This window comes from Schistocerca cancellata, chromosome 6, assembly GCF_023864275.1.
Source record: "Schistocerca cancellata isolate TAMUIC-IGC-003103 chromosome 6, iqSchCanc2.1, whole genome shotgun sequence".
Taxonomy (NCBI): domain Eukaryota; kingdom Metazoa; phylum Arthropoda; class Insecta; order Orthoptera; family Acrididae; genus Schistocerca; species Schistocerca cancellata.
In genome coordinates this window covers 641,478,759-641,499,783 of record NC_064631.1, presented here as the reverse complement: position 1 = coordinate 641,499,783, position 21,025 = coordinate 641,478,759, and the positions used below count along the sequence as shown (strand labels likewise).

The following is a 21,025-nucleotide window of genomic DNA, read 5'->3' as shown; positions in this document are numbered from 1 at the left end:
TCCCTACCCTCTGGCTCCTACCCTTGTAACTGCCCCTGGTGTAAAACCTGTCCCATGCACTCTCCCACCACCACCTACTCCAGTCCTGTAACCCGGAAGGTGTACACGATCAAAGGAAGAGCCACGTGTGAAAGCACCCACGTGATCTACCAACTGACCTGCCTACACTGTGACGCATTCTATGTGGGAATGACCAGCACCACACTGTCCATTCTCATGAATGGACACAGGCAGACAGTGTTTGTTGGTAATGAGGATCACCCTGTGGCTAAACATGCCTTGGTGCACGGCCAGCACATCTTGGCACAGTGTTACACCGTCCGGTTTATCTGGATACTTCCCACTAACACCAACCTAACCAAACTCCAGAGATGGGAACTTGCTCTTCAATATATCCTCTCTTCCCGTTATCCACCAGGCCTCAATCTCTGCTAATTTCAAGTTGTTGCCACTGATACCTCACCTGTCATTCAACATCTTTGCCTCTGCACTTCGGCCTCGGCTGACATCTCTGCCTGGATATGTGTGTGTGTGCGAGTGTATCTTGTCCTTTTTTCCCCCTAAGGTAAGTCTTTCTGCTCCCGGGATTGGAATGACTCCTTCCCTCTCCCTTAAAACCCAAATCCTTTTGTGTTTCCCTCTCCTTCCCTCTTTCCTGACGAGGCAACCGTTGGTTGCGAAAGCTAGAATTTTGTGTGTATGTTTGTGTTTGTTTGTGTGTCTATCGACCTGCCAGCACTTTTGTTTGGTAAGTCTCATCATCTTTCTTTTTAGATATATTATTCCCACGTGGAATGATTCCCTCTATGATAGTCATATCATTAATTTGAACCCAACAATTACGTTTGTTATTGTCACTGTTACATTTCGAAGTCTTTTCTGTCGTCTTATTTCCTCCTTCTGTTCACTTTGTATTCACCTTCTCCTTTTTACTGTAATCCACTATACAATATTATCCCGCTGATATATACTCAATGATACGTAATAATACGTAACCCACTTCCAAACCATAACACAAAAAGATTTTCCGCTTTCAACACTACCGCTGCTATAAAATCCACCGTTTCTAGTTCACAAACAGTTCCTTTCAGCTATTAAACTACCTTTTCGGCTAGTTTTAATAACTTTTGCTTTATTTCCATTTCCGTTTTTCTCTCATCACCGATCATTTTTACCCGCTTCCCACAGGTTTTAACGTCATTATTTCTTCATCAGACAATTGTTAGCCTCATTTCCATAATCAGCCACCACCAAACCACTCCTTTAATACATCCTCACGTAGTTTTTCGAAATTTTCCCGAATTTCTCCACCCTTTAACGTGTTTTGGCGGCAACACAACCACCTAACCTTTATGCACATCGTTATCTACCTACACAAGTTCACCACAGGATCAACATAGCCCAGCTCTAACCAACACTTTTTCACCTTTTTTCACACCAGATCTCCATTTGCTTTGTAGTTCACCTTTATCTCTCCCCATATATTTTTGTATTTATTTTCATTTTCATTTCAGCCTCATGTTACACTTTCCACCTTCTAGTACCATGTCACCCTCACAACACCTCCACAACGATCCCATTAAGTTTTATTTACATTCCCTCCGCAAACATGCCTTCGCCCTAGCCAGATTACACTCCCATACTTTATTTTCACAGGCTTGTCTGACATTTGGCATCACCCCCAAAGGCCTCACACTTAAAGTTCCCATCTCTGGCTGCAACCCTTCTTTCCATCAGTCCCTATACCAGTTCCAAACTGAACAATCCATTGCCCTCACCCACCTAATCCTTCACCTACACACCCACTCACCCAAACAACACACCCGTCAACTCCTATCCTTAATAAAAGTCCTCAATCATTCCTCTCCCACATCCACACTGACTATTCAGAGCATCCCCCTACAGGCCAACCGCAAATTAGAACACCATGCCACCCTTCACCTCAAAAAACTATCCAATCTCCTGGTTTCCCACCTCCGGAATGGCAACTCACTCACCCTTCACAACCTTTCCAGCAAACCTCAACCTCCTGTCATTGCACACAAACACAGTCTCTCCCATCTACTCAATCTCCCACTTCCAGCTTCACTCCCTCCAAAACCTCAAAATTCCTATCAACACAATCTGGTACCACAACACCCTAATTCAGTAGTTAACCTTTCCTCCAAACCTCTCTCCCAATCCAAAACCTCTGTCCTATCCAAAGGCCTCACCTTCAGCCCCACTCCCAGATTCAACCAAACAACCCTTGTCAGAGATTTACTGTCCTACACTCGTACTCTCCGCTGGAAGTATCACTTTGCCACGAAGAAAAATGATCCTAATCCTACCCCTAATGATCCAGCTCCCCAAGACACTATCCAAATTGAACCCTGCCTGGAACAGTTCCGTCCTCCATCACAGCGGGACCCACCTCCTCTTCCTCAAAATCACCCTCTCCAAACCTTCCAGGAATTTCTGACTTCCAGCCTTGCCTCTCAATCCTTCTTAAAAAACCTTAATCCTACTCCCAACATCACCACTGCTGAAGCCCAGGCTGTCCGTGATCTGAAGGCTGACCGGTCCATCGTCATTCTTCCGGCGGACAAGGGTTCCACAACCGTGGTACTTGATTGTCGGGAGTATGTGGCTGAGGGACTGCGTCAGCTTTCAGACAACACCACATAAAAAGTTTGCCAAGATAATCCCATTCCTGATGTCCAGGCAGAGCTTCAAGGAATCCTCAGAACCATAGGCCCCCTACAAAACCTTTCACCTGACTCCATCAACCTCCTGACCCCACCGACACCCCGCACCCCTACCTTCTACCTTCTTCCTAAAATTCACAAACCCAATCATCCCAGCCGCCCCGTTGTAGATGGTTACCAAGCCCCCACAGAACGTATCTCTGCCTACATAGATCAACACCTTCAACCCATTACATGCAGTCTCCCATCCTTCATCAAAGACACCAACCACTTTCTCGAACGCCTGGAATCCTTACCCAGTCCGTTACCCCTGGAAACCATCCTTGTAACCATTGATGCCACTTCCTTATACACAAATATCCCGCACGTCCAGGGCCTACTGCGATGGAGCACTTCCTTTCACGCCGATCACCTGCCACCCTACCTAAAACCTCTTTCCTCATTACCTTAGCCAGCTTCATCCTGACCCACAACTTCTTCACTTTTGAAGACCAGACATACCAACAATTAAAGGGAACAGCCATGGGTACCAGGATGGCCCCTTCGTACGCCAGCCTATTCATGGGTCGCTTAGAAGAAGCCTTCTTGGTTACCCAGACCTGCCAACCCAAGGTTTGGTACAGATTTATTGATGACATCTTCATGATCTGGACTCACAGTGAAGAAGAACTCCAGAATTTCCTCTCCAACCTCAACTCCTTTGGTTCCATCAGATTCACCTGGTCCTACTCCAAATCCCATGCCACTTTCCTTGATGTTGACCTCCACCTGTCCAATGGCCAGCTTCACACATCCATCCACATCAAACCCACCAACAAGTAACAGTACCTCCATTATGACAGCTGCCACCCATTCCACATCAAACGGTCCCTTCCCTACAGCCTAGGTCTTCGTGGCAAACGAATCTGCTCCAGTCCGGAATCCCTGAACCATTACACCAACAACCTGACAACAGCTTTCGCATCCTGCAACTACCCTCCCGAACTGGTACAGAAGCAAATAACCAGAGCCACTTCCTCATCCTCTCAAACCCAGAACCTCCCACAGAAGAACCACAAAAGTGCCCCACTTGTGACAGGATACTTTCCGGGACTGGATCAGACTCTGAATGTGGCTCTCCAGCAGGGATACGACTTCCTCAAATCCTGCCCTGAAATGAGATCCATCCTTCATGAAAACCTCCCCACTCCACCAAGTGTGTCTTTCCGCAGTCCACCTAACCTTCGTAACCTCTTAGTTCATCCCTATGAAATCCCCAAACCACCGTCCCTACCCTCTGGCTCCAACCCTTGTAACCGCGCCTGGTGTAAAACCTGTCCCATGCACCCTCCCACCACCACCTACTCCAGTCCTGTAACCCGGAAGGTGTACACGATCAAAGGAAGAGCCATGTGTGAAAGCACCCACGTGATCTACCAACTGACCTGCCTACACTGTGACGCATTCTATGTGGGAATGACCAGCAACAAACTGTCCATTCGCGTGAATGGACACAGGCAGACAGTGTTTGTTGGTAATGAGGATCACCCTGTGGCTAAACATGCCTTGGTGCACAGCCAGCACATCTTGGCACAGTGTTACACCGTCCGGGTTATCTGGATACTTCCCACTAACACCAAGCTATCCGAACTCCGGAGATGGGAACTTGCTCTTCAATATATCCTCTCTTCCCGTTATCCACCAGGCCTCAATCTCTGCTAATTTCAAGTTGCCGCCACTCATACCTCACCTGTCATTCAACAACATCTTTGCCTCTGCACTTCCGCCTCGACTGACATCTCTGCCCAAACTCTTTGCCTCTGTATATGTCTGCTGGTGTCTGTATATGTGTGGATGGATATGTGTGTGTGTGCGAGTGTATACCCGTCCTTTTTCCCCCCTAAGATAAGTCTTTCCGCTCCCGGGACTGGAATGACTCCTTACCCTCTCCTTTAAAACCCTAATCCTTTCGTCTTTCCCTCTCCTTCCCTCTTTCCTGATGAGGCAACCGTTGGTTGCGAAAGCTAGAATTTTGTGTGTATGTTTGTGTTTGTTTGTGTGTCTATCGACCTGGCAGCACTTTTGTTTGGTAAGTCTTTAAATATGTCTGCTTGTGTCTGTATATGTGTGGATGGATATGTGCGTGTGTGTGCGAGTGTATACCCGTCCTTTTTTCCCCCTAAGGTAAGTCTTTCCGCTCCCGGGACTGGAATGACTCCTTACCCTCTCCCTTAAAACCCACATCCTTTCGTCTTTCCCTCTCCTTCCCTCTTTCCTGATGAGGCAACAGTTTGTTGCGAAAGCTTGAATTTTGTGTGTTTGTTTGTGTTCGTTTGTGTGTCTGTCGACCTGCCAGCACTTTCATTTGGTAAGTCACATCATCTTTGTTTTTAGGTATATTTTTCCTTCGTGGAACGTTTCCTTCTATTATAACCATATATATATATATATATATATATGGTTATAATAGAAGGAAACATTCCACACATGTGTGTGGATGGATATGTGTGTGTGTGCGAGTGTATACCCGTCCTTTTTTCCCCCTAAGGTAAGTCTTTCCGCTCCCGGGACTGGAATGACTCCTTACCCTCTCCCTTAAAACCCACATCCTTTCGTCTTTCCCTCTCCTTCCCTCTTTCCTGATGAGGCAACAGTTTGTTGCGAAAGCTTGAATTTTGTGTGTATGTTTGTGTTCGTTTGTGTGTCTGTCGACCTGCCAGCACTTTCATTTGGTAAGTCACATCATCTTTGTTTTTAGGTATATATATATATATATATATATATATATATATATATATATATATATATATATATATATATATATATATATATATATTCATTGTGCCTGTCAAATACATATAAAGTTCATTTAGTGAGCATGAGAACATTTGGGGAATTTCCAGTGGCAGACGCTGCAACATGTGGACATGTTGAGTTTCAGACAGGCACAATGAAAAGACTGCTAGAAAAGGAAGCTTTTGATCAAAAGGACTTCTTTGGAATTAGAAAACATTCACGCAAATGCAACTCACTTACACATGATCACTGGCTCTACCTGCCGAGGCCAGTCACCCAGAATCCGAGTCAGGTGAGGCTCACCGGATGGTAAGTGTCCACTAAACTGGGGTTCTGGGTGACTTTTCCAAACTCTCCCACCAATCCTTTTCCTACACCACTCTTCCTTCCATTCAAGCCTTCTGCCAGAAGAAGGAGCCACTGGCTCTAAAAGCTAGCAAACTGTATCACGTTTTATATGTGTGTTCTCCTCTCCTCGCTTGATGAATAGATTCTTTATCTACCCGGCTATATATATACTTATATGTTCAGTAAACTACATAAAAAGCAGTAGTGTCATATTCCAGTGAGGAATTTGAAACTTTTAGCACACAGCAGAGGCATCTAGAGGAACTATCACTCAAATTTAAAAGACTAGCTAATCATACATGGGATAGATAGCTACCCAGAAAAACAGTTAATAATGGGAGGGACTCTCTATCATATACAGTCACTGTAAAGAAACTTCTGAAGAAACACAGATTACTACATAATAGGTGTAAAACAAAGCTTAGAAATATGAATAGCAGAATGGTGAATGTAATGCTTTGGGGTGTCAAGAGAGCAAAACATGAATCATTCAATGACTACTGCTGCAGAATATTGTCAAATGATCTTTCACAAAACCAAAAGAAATTCTGGTCATATGTAAAGGCTGTTAGTGGCATCAAAGTTAGTGTCCAGTCACTCACAGATATGACAGGCACTGAAATTGAGGGTGGCAAAGCAAAAGCTGAAATTCTTTACTCCATTTTCAAATGTTGTTTTACAGAGGAAAACTCAAGAAAATTGCTCAAATTTAATCCTCGTACCACTGAGAAGCTGAGCGAAATACGTGTTACTGTCAGTGTTGCTGAGAAACAGCTGGTATCATTACAATTGAACAAAGGCCCAAGGCCTAATGGCATCCCTATCAGATTCTATACTGAATTTGTGGCTGAGTTAGCCCCCTCTTCTAACCATAATCTATCATAGAATCCATGAGCAAAAAACTATGCTTCAGTCAGAGCTGTTCCATGTACTAGCTCATATTTGTGGTTCTAAATTAACACAAACTATGGCATATTATGCACAATTAAATGGGAAAATATGGAGATTACAGCCAACATTGAAGGCAGCAGTTACATCACATAATAAAAGTTAGTGGAGTGGCATCATTCCTACAATTCTGCTAGGACTGTGTTGCTGAGTGAGAGAAGAAAGTTACTGAATAGCTGCTGGGATACTGTACACCACGACTCTAATACAGCATTTTGATTTCATTGCAAGGATGGAAAACAAACAAAAGGTAGATCTACAATTGTTCACTTCTAAGTTATGCCAATATATGGATAAACTATGCTATCCAAAATGTTCCCCCAAGATAAAGAAAACACCACTCGCCACTAAAAATATGCATAATATGACTCATTTGTCTGTGAGAAATAAAAAAGTTTAAGCCAAACTAGTGCCTCCCTATGAAGGTCGCTGTGACATCATGGAATGAAATCAAAATATTTCATTGTAAAAATTAAAGATATGGCAACTAACATCTCAATTGACCAACTGAAACTTGCCTACATCATTGAGAACTGGAATACCAGTGATCCACAAGAGAGCCTACAGACCACTACACCTGTGAATGAATTACCTGCACCACAAACAGTGTTACCTAACAAGGTCACCTGATTTGGTTGAGTTGTGAAACTCCCTGAAAAGAACAAGTATTTGACTTACATACTGAGGGAGAGAGGATGTAGGGTTATGTTTATGTTCGTAACCTACAGTTCTGTACATATTTCTTCTTTGTGTTGACTTTATTTTTCTTTGAAAACAACGAGCATTTCAAATGTGTTGTGTAAAAGGAGGTCTAGGTTTCAGTTGTTCAGTTTGGAGTGTGCAATCTTCATCTTTGTAAAAAATGGAACTTTTCAACTAAAATTTTGAATATAAAATACTGTGTAATTTTACAAGACCAACAGCTTGAACAGGATAAATAGCATGTAGAGCTCGTCAAAACAGTCTTTGTAGAGTGCCTTCAATACCAAAATATTTTAATTTCCCTAGTACATTTTTGTAATTTACAAAATCAAAGGCCTCAATAAGGTTGCACAAAAAGCTAACACATTAATTTTTCATGGTTATTTCTAACAGAACTGAGTTTGTGAGATCATTTGCTGCTTTTTCAGTAGATAATCCTTTATAGAGCCAAAGCTCAGCAGTTGTTAAAACGTTGCAATTAGAAAAGTTGTTCAGTATTCTGTTATAAAATACCTTCCAAAAATGTTTTGAGAGGACATGGAGGAGACTTATGACTATAGGTCACATGCTTAAAACCATTTTTATTTACCACTTTTAGTCTTCCAGGAAAAACATCCTGACTTGTTGATTGATTACAAAGTAATTGAAATAATATTCTATCAAGTCAATATAAGATTTCAGTACTTTTCTTAAAATACCCTCATGGCCAGAAAATGTTCTACTTTTCAGTGTTCTAAGGATTTTTTGTGGTCTTTTTCATGGCTGAGTTGGCAAAAGTTATGCCAGTTCGTGTAGTATACAATATGTAAAGGGTGATTATAATTAAAGTTAAACTTTCAAACTGCTGTAGAAATAACACCACTGATCAGAATGACATCAAATTGCAATGAAATATTATTGGAGAAGGGGTAAAACGTATGGCAGGAGAAAAACAAATAGTTACAAAATGTGGCAATAGATGGTGCAATAAGCTTCATAATTTAACAGTGGTCAACTACAAATGATAAATGAATAATACAACAAGGCCTAAGGTGCACATTTGAAGTTAAATAAACTGTAGTACTCAGTGTGCATGGGTGTACAGATGTGATACTTTTAATTACGTAAGTCCATCCACCATGGCAAGGTCATATCACATCGGATGGGAAAAATTGGTTTTCAATTGTCCTGAGGCCAAAAACCACATAAAAAGCATCAGTCACATTGGTTTTTAATTGTCCAGAGGCCAAACACCACATAAAATGCATCAATCAAAATCAAATTGGATTATTAATTTCCATGTGACTGGTGCAAAACATGTTCAATATGCTGTCCACTGTTTTCTGCAAGAAGTTGAAATCGAGAAGCAGCATGGTTCAAATGGCTCTGAGCACTATGGGACTTAACATCTGAGGTCATCAGTCCCCTAGAACTTAGAACTAATTGAACCTAACTAACCTAAGGACATCACTCACATCCATGCCCAAGGCAGGATGAGAAGAAGCATGTTCCACAACTAATCCAAGTTTTTACGGGGCCACATCCAGAATGTGTTGTGCAATGATGCCTTCAATGCAGCTAATTTTGCAATCAAAACACTGAACACAACATCTTTTAGATAGCCCCACAACCAGAAGTCACATGGATTAGGTTCAGATGATTGGGATGGCCAGGCTGTAGGAAAATGGTCTCTGATAATTCTATCATTTCCAAAATGGCACTTCAGCAGCTGCTTAACTGGATTTGCAATGTGTGGAGGTGTGCCATCTTGCATAAAAATGATCCCATCCACACGTCCACCCTGTTGGAGAGTTGGAATGCTGTGGTTCCACAAAAGACACTCATAGCACTTACCAATGACGGTACAGGTAACAGGACCAGATGCACCTGTCTCTTCAAAAAAATAGGGCCCTATGATAAATGATACCATAAACCTGCACCATGCAGTGGCCTTTCCAGGATGAAGTGGTACTGGTTGATTTGTGTGTGGATTTTCCGTTGCCCATATTCGACAATTCAGTGTACTGTCCACAAATCTTCCACGGCCAATAATTGTCCACTTCCATGTTAGCAAGAAATTCTAAAGCAAAAGTCTCTCTTGCTGGCAGGTCAACAGGAAGCAACTCATGTGCATGGGCGATTTTGAAAGGGTAGCAAAGAAGGATGTTTCGTAGGATATTACGCACTGTGCTCATGGGTATGGCCAATGTTCGAGCAATTCTTCATGCACTACACATTTGCACACCACCACTCATCTCCCCTTGCATTGCTGTGGCCACTGTTTCCACTGATGTCAAATCAATTTCTTTCCTCCCTCTACCAGGTTGCACACCAAAAGAATCTGTCTTTTGTATGTTCTGAATCATTTTCTCCAGATCCATAGCAGTCACTGGACCAACTTTTCTCAAACCCTGCAGTGTCTGGAACTTCTGCACATTCGCACACCACCACTCATCTCACCCTGCATTGCTGTGGCCACTGTTTCCACTGATGTTGAATCAATTTGTTTCCTCCCTCTACCAGGTTGCACACCAAAAGAATATGTCTTTTCTAAGTTCCAAATCATTTTCTCCAGATTCATAGCAGTCATTGGACCAATGCCTTTTCTCAAACCCTTCAGTGTCTGGAACTTCTGCAGAGCGATGTGTGCACATCATCATTCTTGTAATACAACTTTACAAGCAGAGTGTGATCCTGCATGGAGACAGTCATAGCGCATGTCACAGATGTGAAAGGAGGAAAAACCATGTACCCGGCATGTTTATACCAACTTCAATGGGTCGTGCGCATGACAGGTGTTTTCATTTTCATATTCTGACACATACAGTGCCATCCATTGATCAATTTTCAACCTATTGTTTTTCTTCTGCTGTATGTTTTCCACCCTCTCTGATAATATTCCGTTGCAATTTGCCATCATTCTGACAAGTGGAAGTTTAACTTTAATTATAATCGCCCTGTATATCTATGGATCTGCTTGCAATGGCCCAGTTTTTGTCCTTGTATCTTCAACTACTTTAGGAAGATTTCATTGCATTATATGCCAATGATATGCATCTAACATCATCTGTCTTCCAGGTACTGTCATCCTTTTCTACTGCCAATTTTGGCATCATATTCATGAGGGTATAGATTTGGGTATTTTCTATGTGTGCGAGACACACACACACACACACACAGAGAGAGAGAGAGAGAGAGAGAGAGAGAGAGAGAGAGAGAGAGAGAGAGAGTACATAACAAGAAAAAGACTAACAGGCTTCTCTCAAGACTGTGACAAGAGTCTTCTACTGCTAGCTGGTTAATACTTTCTTCTATCCTGCTTGCAAATGTATTCTACTTTACTTACATGCACTTATAGATAAAAGGATCTATTACATCTGTGTGTCATATCACATAGCTACAAGTAGATCTACTTACACTGCACCACTCAAGAATTTTATGGCAACCAAAAAAGCAAAGCTCTGGGTGAAACTGCCAATAAAATTCAAAGCTCCATCCAGAAAATAAGCAATGACCAGCAGTTTTCTTCTTCCAAGCATGTCTGACAAGAAGCCCCACAGAAATGACGTGGCCACCATTCCTATGAGAGTGAAATATAAAAAGTATTTAATAGTGGAATTATTATAATTATTAACTCATTAAAATTTAATGAAGATTTCATGCTTCTGTGACAATATACACTTTGAATTTAATTTCATCTTTCATTACACCCAGTTTAAGTCTTTTCCTAAAACACTGCCATATATCAGGCCAGCAATTTAAGACCTCTCAGTAACCTGTCCCAATCGCTTTCTCTTTTACCTGGAAAGAAAACATCCCCAAAGGACTTCTGCAGTGTAGAACAATTATTTTACGGGAATGGTCTAACTTCTTGCTTGTCATCCATTCCTCCACATTAACACCAGTATCAGCCTGCAACTGCTTTATACATGTTACCTAATCTCTCTATTTAGCTCCAGCTTTCCATTGAGTTCCATTCACTTGTCTTTACCACAGAAGCAACACTGTTGCATTGCCCAAAATTTTTCTGGACAAATCTTACTGCCTTTCTTTGTATGTCTTCCAGGTCTGTAATCAAATTTGGTGGCATGTGTCCCATACAAAACTGCAGCAATTCAGATGATGCCCTAGCAAGAAATAGCATCTTTCTTGGCTCAGTTTCTTTGATCAGCCCTTCAAGACTTTCATCACTTGGAAGAGGAATTTGTTTGCTTGCAAAAGACCCCTCTCTTGCTATTAAATGTTAAATCTATAAAAACCTTACAGTTAGATCACACAAAAAGTATCTCTCCCTCTAACTTATACCCAAATGTTGTCTTGGATTTTCTAGAGCAGAAACTGACCACAGCACACTGACACTAATTCAATTGTTGCAAGGTTATCCTGATGAGCCTGATAGCCCCACAACTAGTGGTGAGTAATACCGCTTTCTGTCTTGATGACAGCAGCAACACATTATGGCAACTGCTGTAGGTACAGCTTACCTGTAAGAAGCCATACACAAATAAATCCACACCCCTGGTTGGAGAGGAGGTTTCTCTATCATTTACTGATGTGAGAGAATATCAGATGAAACAGGGGCCCCTTTTGTTCCATGCAAGCATTCCCACACAAGAATACCTCCTTGACCCACTTGAATGGTGTATTACTGCCAAAGAGGGTGCAACACTTTAATGTCCACCACACTTGTGCACTGCTAACAACATAAAACTCGTCTACTCAGGTGACCTTTCTTCATGCTTTGAGTGGGCAATGGGGATGTTTCTGTGGCTGTGCTAAATTTAAATATGTGCCCTGTAATGTGTTGGGTACATGTGCAGAGAAATTGCTTCTCTGTGCGTAGCAAGGAGATCATTCTTGATAGTATGGTTGCTCACTAATCAGTACAAACTTTTTTCTCCCATCTACTAGTTCCAGAGGCTAGGACAGTTTTTTGTACAGACAGCCATAACTTAAAAGCAATCAAATGGGAGATATATCTATGAAGAAACTTGATGACATTGGGTATCTAAAGAGGGAGAGCAGTTTTTCAATAATTGCTGAAACAACAGCTTGGCTGATTGACTGATCTGGCCTTATAATATTAGCTAAAACAGCCTTGCTATGTTGGTACTACAAAACAAGGAGAAGCTAAAGCTGTTATATTTCTTGAGAAAATATAGCTCTGCTGAATGGTTTAACAATGTTGGCATCCCTTTTGGTAAAACATTCTGGAATTAAAGTGGTCCTCTCTCTATCAGACCTTTGGACCAGAATAACTATAGAGGATGTTAGCATCAGGAGAAACAAATCTGACATGCTGTGGGTGGAAGTGTGGATTGTTGGATTCTTTAATTGGATACATAGAACAGCAAACTTAAAAAGAACAATGAATAGGTAGAATTTATATATAATGAGAAGTAGTATGGTGGTTGGAAGAACAGGATTTCTGGTCAGGAAAATACATGGTTATTAACAAAACTCATACAGGAGTATCATAGGACTAGGTCTAACATGCATAAGAAAATAAGAATAACATAACATCATAGTTTAGATGGACACAATGCCAACACTCACCACAGTAGTACAACTTTATCTGCCTGCTAACTCCACAGATGATGATTTGCAAGGTGCAAAACACTTCCAGGATCAGATCTGGCCAGTAATCAAAATTTATTGTTTATGCACTATATATTAAAAATGAAGATATTGCAGAAAGGCAGAAAGTAAAGAGGCAATAATGGGATCAACTGAAAGACTCTCTGGCTGCTCAGAGTTTCAAAGACAGCATTATGAAAAAAAAAAAGTGAATGAAACAGGGGAAAAGAATACAACTGAAGACAAATCAGTAGTTTTGAGAGATGAAATAGTGAAGACTAAAAAAAACCAAGGCTCAGTAGAAATCCTTGTATAAGGCACAAGAAATTGAATTTCAGGAAGCAAAATCTTTGATTGCTCACGACAGATGGGCTCTACATGTCCTGGGGTCTGGGTGACATGCACTTTCTTTTTAACCTTCCCCAGCATATACCTCTCTCCTCCTTGAGGAAGAAACTAATTGTTCAAAAAGCTAGGATAGTGTAGCACACTTTTATATCTGTCTATCTGCAGTACTAAATATCTTTCATAAAGTAAGCAGTGATCAGCAATTCTGTTTCATAATTTCATAGCTTTTGTGAGTGAATTTTACTTTTGAGATATTGAATTTAACTGGCAAAAGGAGAAAACATAAAATGCAACAAATGAAGCAATCATAACGGACCTGGCCGATTGCCAGAGTGGACTGTGGGGAGTGGAGAAAGCAAGTCCAGCCCCCATATAAATTGCCATGGGGTGAGGAACCATGCAGGAGAAACAAGCCATGCCTGGCTTCTGCAGTGCAGGCACCTTAACCTGTGCTTCATTATTCTATAAAAGCAAAGTTGTACACAGAGGTAAAAATCCTTTAAACTCTCTATGCAGCTATTTGTATGTACTGTAAATGTTCATTGCACATTTCTTACATCTTCAGAAATGCCATTTTTAACTATTTTTGATGGTTTGAAAATGGGTCTCTGCCCAAAACTAGTCATCGAGTGAATAAAAAGTAAAAATTTGCAGCTTTGGACTGTTTTTCATTTTACTGGTTAATGGAAGTTGCTGACCCAAGCTACTCCAGCATATCGGGAGTTTTTAAACTTAAATTCTTGTCATAACTGAAACAGAATTTGCCTTATGTATTGGCAGGTTTAATAAGTCCTGTCAACAGTGCAGTCATTAGACACGAGATTTAATAAAGATTGTAACTGCAACAACTTTATACATATATCACAATGAAAGGAAACAACACAAAATAGAATGAAGTACAGCACAGTAATACTGCACACAAGAATGACTACCTCACATAGTACTGTGAGTTAGGTAATGTTGGCTGCAGCCAAAAGCACATGATTACCAGTCAAAGCCTTTAAACTTCCACCAATCGAGGAACTGATCAGTGAGCTTACAGTTAACACATTGTACACGTGTTTAAAAAATGAGATGGTCAGAAAGTGCACAATGGCAAAGCAAGAAAGGGTAGAGGAAAATGCAAAGTTGCTGAAGCATGCATGACTGTGAGAAAAATAGAAGTCATTTAACGGAAAATTAAATAAATCTTTGGGAAAAAGAGAAGCAGCTGTATAAACATCAGAGAGCTCAGACAGGAAACCAGTAATAAGGAAAGAAAGAAAGACAGAAAGGTGGAAGAACATATCGAAGGGCTATACAAAGGAAACAAATTTAAAGATAATATTATGAAATGGAGAGAAGAAGTCAATGAAAATGAGATGGGAGATATGACACTGTGAGAAGCACTGAAAATCTTAAGTTGAAACAATGCCCCTGAGTAGATGCCATTCGTTCGGAAATATTGAGATCATTTGGAAGAAGATATCATCACAGAACTATTCCATCTGGCATACTAGATATATGAGACATGTGAAACATCCTCAGAACCCCAAGAATGATGTAATAATTCATATTCCAAAGAAGGCAAGTGCTGACAGACGCGAAAATTACCACACCATCAGTTTAATAAGTCATGCCTGCAAAATAATGTCACAGGTTATTTACAGACTAATGGAAAGACTGTTAGACTGCTTACACTGTAATTCTGTCAGAGATAATAAAAGACCTGGAAGATAAGCTGAATGGAATGGAGACTGTCTTAAAAAATGAATATCAACAAAAGGAAAAGAGAGTATTGGAATGTAGTTGAAACAAATCTAGTGATACTGAGGGAATTAGCTTAGGAAAAGATGTACTAGAAGTAGGAGAAGAGTTTTGCTGTTTGAGCAGCAAAATAATTAACAACAGGCAACAGCCGAAGTAGAGAGACTGACAATAGTAAGAAAAGTGATTCTGAAAAAGAGGGATTTTTCTACAAAACTGAATCTAAATTTATGCGTTAATATTTTATGGTATGTTCAGAGTGTAGCTTTCTATGGAAGGGAAATGTGGACAATACATAGCTCAGACAAGAAGAGAATAGAAGTTTTTTGTGAATTGTGTTTTATTCATCTCATGACACACTTACAACCCATTTGGTTTGCGTACAGGAGACATGTCAAAAATTTATAATACAGGTACAATGATTTTTACATTAATAAATAACAGCACTACAACAAATAATAACACTATAAGGATATTTCTTGGAATAAGTAACACACTGTATACAGCTCGAATTTCCAGTTTGTCCTGCATGAATTCATCCACTGAGTAATAACACTTCAGTATCAGTACCTCATATAGTTTTCTTTTAAGTGAACCTAAATTCATCTGCATCAACTTGTTCCCATTCAATTTATTACAAATTTTCATTCCCATGTATTGAGGTCCCTGGGCATATGGTCTGACACGGTAGGTGGGGAGCATAAAATTTTCTTTGTTTCTAGTATCTTGTGAATGGACAAAATGGTTTCCCTCAAATAATTCGTGTCTGGTGTACAAAAATATAATAATCTCATATATGTATAAGGATGGCAGAGTTAATATTTTAAGTTTTCTATACAATATCGGCATGGCTTCCATGAAGATAAAAACACAAGAACAGCAGTAATGTGCTACACTGAACAAATAATCAAAATCTAAACAGCAAACTAAATTTAGTATCAGATGCAAAATAGTGGAAATAGGAGCACCACATGGCAGAAATCTAGGCCCCATATTATTTCTTCTCTGTATAAATGACACTCACAGTACCAGATGGTGCAACCAATGTCATGCTATTTGCAGACGATACTAGTGAAGATAAGTGCACCAAAGCAATTGCAGTATACAATTACTGATCAAGTCCTGAAGTATGTCCACTTTTGGTTCAATGCAAACAGATTGGAATTAAATGTAAATAAACTAAATTACAATATTATTAGAAGGAAAGTTGCCACCCACCATATAGCGGAGATACTGAGTCGCAGATAGGCACAACAAAAAGACTCTTACATTCCATCCTGGATGTTCCATTGTTTAAACTAAATTACATGCAGTTTGGGAAAATTGGTAATAATGTAAAGCTAGATCTGGTTTTGGGTGGCAATGCGATAGACAGATTAACATCTACAAAACTTCTGGAGACTCATGTTGATGAAAACTTAAATTTTATCGATCATGTAATAAAACTTGCACAGAAACTCAGTTAGGCCGGATATGCTCTTAGAATCATTGCAAATGTTCATATTTCAGAGGACACTACGAGACATGCAAAAACGTGTTTTATATCAGGACCCACCTTGCAGATTTTCAGACAGATATTGACTTTCATAGCTACAATACCCAAAATAACACAGCACTCCATTCTCACCAAACAAAAAGAACCAACACACAGAGGCATGTAAGCCATATTGGTATGAAACAGACTGTCAGTGTACATCAAAAATTTAAAACAGAATTTTAAAAATATCTACTTGAACGTTTTTTACTCAGTAAGTGTCTATGTTTTCCAATAACATTTTCCTAAAAATTTTTATATTAAGGCAAAGCTGAATATAACATCTTTTGCCCTTAAATTTTTTCATTATGCACTCTTAGACAACAAAAATTATGCACCATGAAGGAGTTATGCAAACTGGTCACAATGCCCTTTGTGGCAAGCCAACCAGGGCTTATATTGCAGCAAGCTTTCCAAAGAAAATGCAGAACTGTAAACTTTGGTGGCCAATGGATGAGAATGTGATGCCGCAGAGCAATTTCACCATGCAGCTGGCAAGGATGGCAAGCAGGGAACATGTCAATACCAGGGCATAAAGTCTTTGCAAATATCATTCCATGTACTCAGTTGGACAGTAACTATGCCTCACCGACAGATGAGTCACAACATACACAGATGTCAGCATTTGAGAGACGACATTTAGTAGGTTTCAAAGAAGCTGGTTAGAGCAATCAGAGAATCACTCAACATTTGAACAGGAGTGGTGCCACTATTCAACAATGTTGGCAGAAATGGGTGAATCATGGCTGAATACATTGACAAGAAGGAAGCAATTAACCTAAAGAGACAACTGAAAGCGAGAACTAAGCAGTCATCAGATATGCACTCAGAGCTCCAGAGTCATCATTATCAGTGATCTGATGTGCAACTGGTGCTTCAGAGATCACAAGGACCACTTATAGGTGACTCACAGAAAGAGGAATGAGCTCACAGTACCTCTTGTGCTGACTACCATTGAACTTTGTACCCTGAGAAGCCCACTTGTAGTGGTGTCAGCCACATTTGGCCTGGAATCTCACAGACTGGAGTAGAAGTGTCTTCACTAATGAGTCCCACTTCAAACTCAGCCCCAATGGCCAGAGATGGTCCAGGGACTCCCTGCACAGCAGTGGAAACTGACTGTCGCCTGCCATACGGCCTGACAACCAGGAGTGATGCCTGTGGTGCCATTTCATTTCATAGCAGGACCTCTTTGGTTGTCATCTGCAGCACCCCTACAGTATTGCTGTATATGGATGATATTCTACACCATTTTGTTGCCATTTGTGGCAAGCCAGCCTGGGCTTATATTTCAGCAAGATGCCCACTCTCACATTGAGAGAGTTTCTATTGCTTGTCTTCATGCTTGCAAAACCCTACCTTGACCAGCATGGTCACCAGATCTCTCTTCACATAAGAACATTTGGAGCATTATGAGCAGGGCCCTCCAACTATCTCAGGATTTTGATAGTCTGATATGCCAACTGAACCAAATTTGACACGATATGATTCAGGAGACATCTAACACTCTATCAATCAGTATCAAGCCAAATAAATGCTCTCATAAGGGCCATAGGTGGACCAACATGTTATTGACTAGCTCAGATTGTAGAGCTTTCTCTTGAATAAATCATCCACAATTTTTATATATCATATTTATCATATTTATCATTTGTTTATCTGTACATGTAGACTACATCTACTGATTTCCTTTCCATTCGGATAATTCATTTGTCGTTCGTCTTTTTTTCCTCTTAGAGTATATTTTCATATTTAAATATCCAATAAACAGCTGTTGTCTAATGTAAAATCTTTACTGATTCATTGTAGTGTACACACGGACTTGCTTTTTAGGTAGGTCAAAAGTAAAGGCCTATGAAAAACAGACTATGAGTTTATAATAACACACTTCTACATATTACTACATATTATATGACTTTGCAATATTTTGTTTGCACTATTTTATGTATATGTTTGTATGTCTAGTTTCCTAGAAATGATTTCCCGTACATATACAGTTACATTTGAGTAACATCTATACAATATTTGTTGTCTACAGATCGATAAATAAAATTAATATGGTGCTAGGGCAGAATGCTGAAGATTAGATGGGTAGATTGGATAACTGATAAAGAGATGCTGAAGTGAACTGGGAAGAAAAGAAATTTATGGCATAGCTTGACTAAAAGAAGGGATTAGATGATAGGACACATACTGAGACATCAAGGGAACATCAAATTTTGGGAAGTGAAGGTGAGAGGTGGGTGAAGTGTGGACTGTGGCCAACACACTTTCAAATTGATGTAAGGTTCAGAAGCTATGCAGTGATGACTAGTCTTGCACAAGATATCCTAACATGGGGAGCTGTGTAAAATTAGTCTTCAGACTGAAAACAATGACAACAAAATCCAGAAGAAATAATTTTAGTCTATATTTAAATCTAACTTTGCAACCCGTCAATCATTTTATGTTTTTATAACATGAAAAGAATCAATTACTGACAATATAACATAAATGGATAGATAAAAGATCTACTTACCAAGCAGCAGCAGGAGAACACACACACATAAAAAGGTATAAGTTTTATGAACTTTTGGAGCCAGTGGCTCCTTCTTCTGGCAGAAGAGTTGAAGGGAAAGGAAGAGGGGTAAAGGAACAGGATTGGAGATGTTTGGGAAGAGGAGTGCAGTTCAGGAAAGTCACCCACAACCTGAATCAGGGTAGACTTACTGTCTCGTAAGTCTCCTCTGACCCAAGGTTCTGGGTGACTTTTCTGAACCGTACCCCTTTTCCTAAACCTCTCGAATCCTTTTCCTTCACCCCTCTTCCTTCCCCTTCAACTCTTCTGCCAGAAGAAGGAGCCACTGCCTCCAAAAGCTTATAAAAGTTAAACTTTTGTGTGTGTGTGTGTGTGTGTGTGTGTGTGTGTGTATGTGTGTGTGTCTGTGTGCTTTCTCCTGCTACTGCTTGATGAGTAGATCTTTTTTTTCCCATTATTTTATGTATTTAGGCAAATGATTGAATATTCTTGTGGTTATTTACTGAACTCTTTTCTGAGCCACAGATAGCTTTAATGATGAGTAATACGTCTTTTTAACTACACTACTCTTCTGAAACTGTAATAGAGTATTTATCATAAATTTGTTAGCAAATTTACAGTGTGTGAAGGAGTGGCTAAAATGCCTAACCCTCAGAAGAGGCATCTACAAGATGACTGCAAGATAGCATTACATATTACTCACAGTGCATGCTTTTGCGTAATAACTATTTTACAATGCTGGACAATAGATAGCTTTTCTCAGAGCCAGCTATGGTATCCTGTATCTAGATTTTATAAAAGTTACTTGGTTTGACATAATTTAAGTGGGCTAAAATTTCAGTCTTATCATATGCTCACCATTTATGCATCTTAACAAATGAAACCCCTCTCACTGGGACTTTATATTACTGGACAGGTATTTAGGGTCCTTAAATGGGAAGTCCTCATCACTAATCCATATGTTAGCACAGTAATAATTAATCATGCAGAGCAAATGAATGTGATTTCTGTATGTTTTTCTGTCTAATGTTAGATTGTAATCCTCAACTTCATATGTAACATTTGACAGTCTGTGTAGGAATTAATACGTATTAAAGTAGTGCCTCTGTAGCTTTATTGATATTCCAACTTTCTGTACAACAGAACAATCATACTATTCCTCTCAAACTGTAACTTACTGAACAATATTTGATACTGTACCTCTTCATTCTTATGATGGGCATCAGAGCACTACAAGCAGCCCAGCAGTCTTGCTCCATCAGTTCTGGTATTAATCCCTTTCATGTAAATATCCAAATTATGATCATATTTACACCACAACAATGTATCCATCGACATTTTGGCCTTGTGACCAGGAAATGGAAGAGTGGTACGAAACCTGTGGTGTCTTGTTTCACTGTGTTGTAGCAAAATGTCACAAAGGAAAAATTATATTAGTCTCTTTGTGTTGTGTTAGCATATTTGAAAACATATCTTGTTCATGAATCCTAGTTTGTGGGTAGTTGTCACCTGTCAATGTGGGTAGTTGTCACCTGGCAATCTGCAGGCAATACTGTAATATGAAATTACCTTGTATTACTGTAGAACGTTTCAGTGAACAGATGTTATGACAAATGGGCAACTTTTCTGCTGAATTATGTCTTCCGTAAGGAACTTGGTTAAGTCTAGAGCTTTGGCAGTGAGTATAGCCTTGGTGATAGTTTAATGGCTGAGGTGATCAGTGCACACTGTTATCCATTTATTTTCTTTCAGCTTATTGGAAGACAGAAGTGATACCAGATATCCCAAGATTACCTGAAGCACATGTTTATTCCATCACTGACAATCCATCCAGTAGTATACATAATGGTTGTCATATAAGTA

General features: G+C 40.0%; 1 protein-coding gene across 3 annotated transcripts in view; it reads right to left on the bottom strand.

Annotated features, from left to right (window-relative positions):
• LOC126191525 (synaptic vesicle glycoprotein 2C-like) overlaps positions 1-21,025 on the bottom strand; it is a 242,118-nt gene that overhangs the window by 187,464 nt on the left and 33,629 nt on the right. For all 3 annotated transcript variants that reach the window (XR_007538365.1, XR_007538364.1, XM_049932424.1), the window contains exon 2: positions 10,857-11,019. Coding sequence is in view for 1 of the 3 variants with exons in the window: in XM_049932424.1 (XP_049788381.1) it covers positions 10,857-11,019 (163 nt within the window). In the remaining 2 variants the exon portion in view is untranslated. The remainder of the gene's footprint in view (positions 1-10,856; positions 11,020-21,025) is intronic.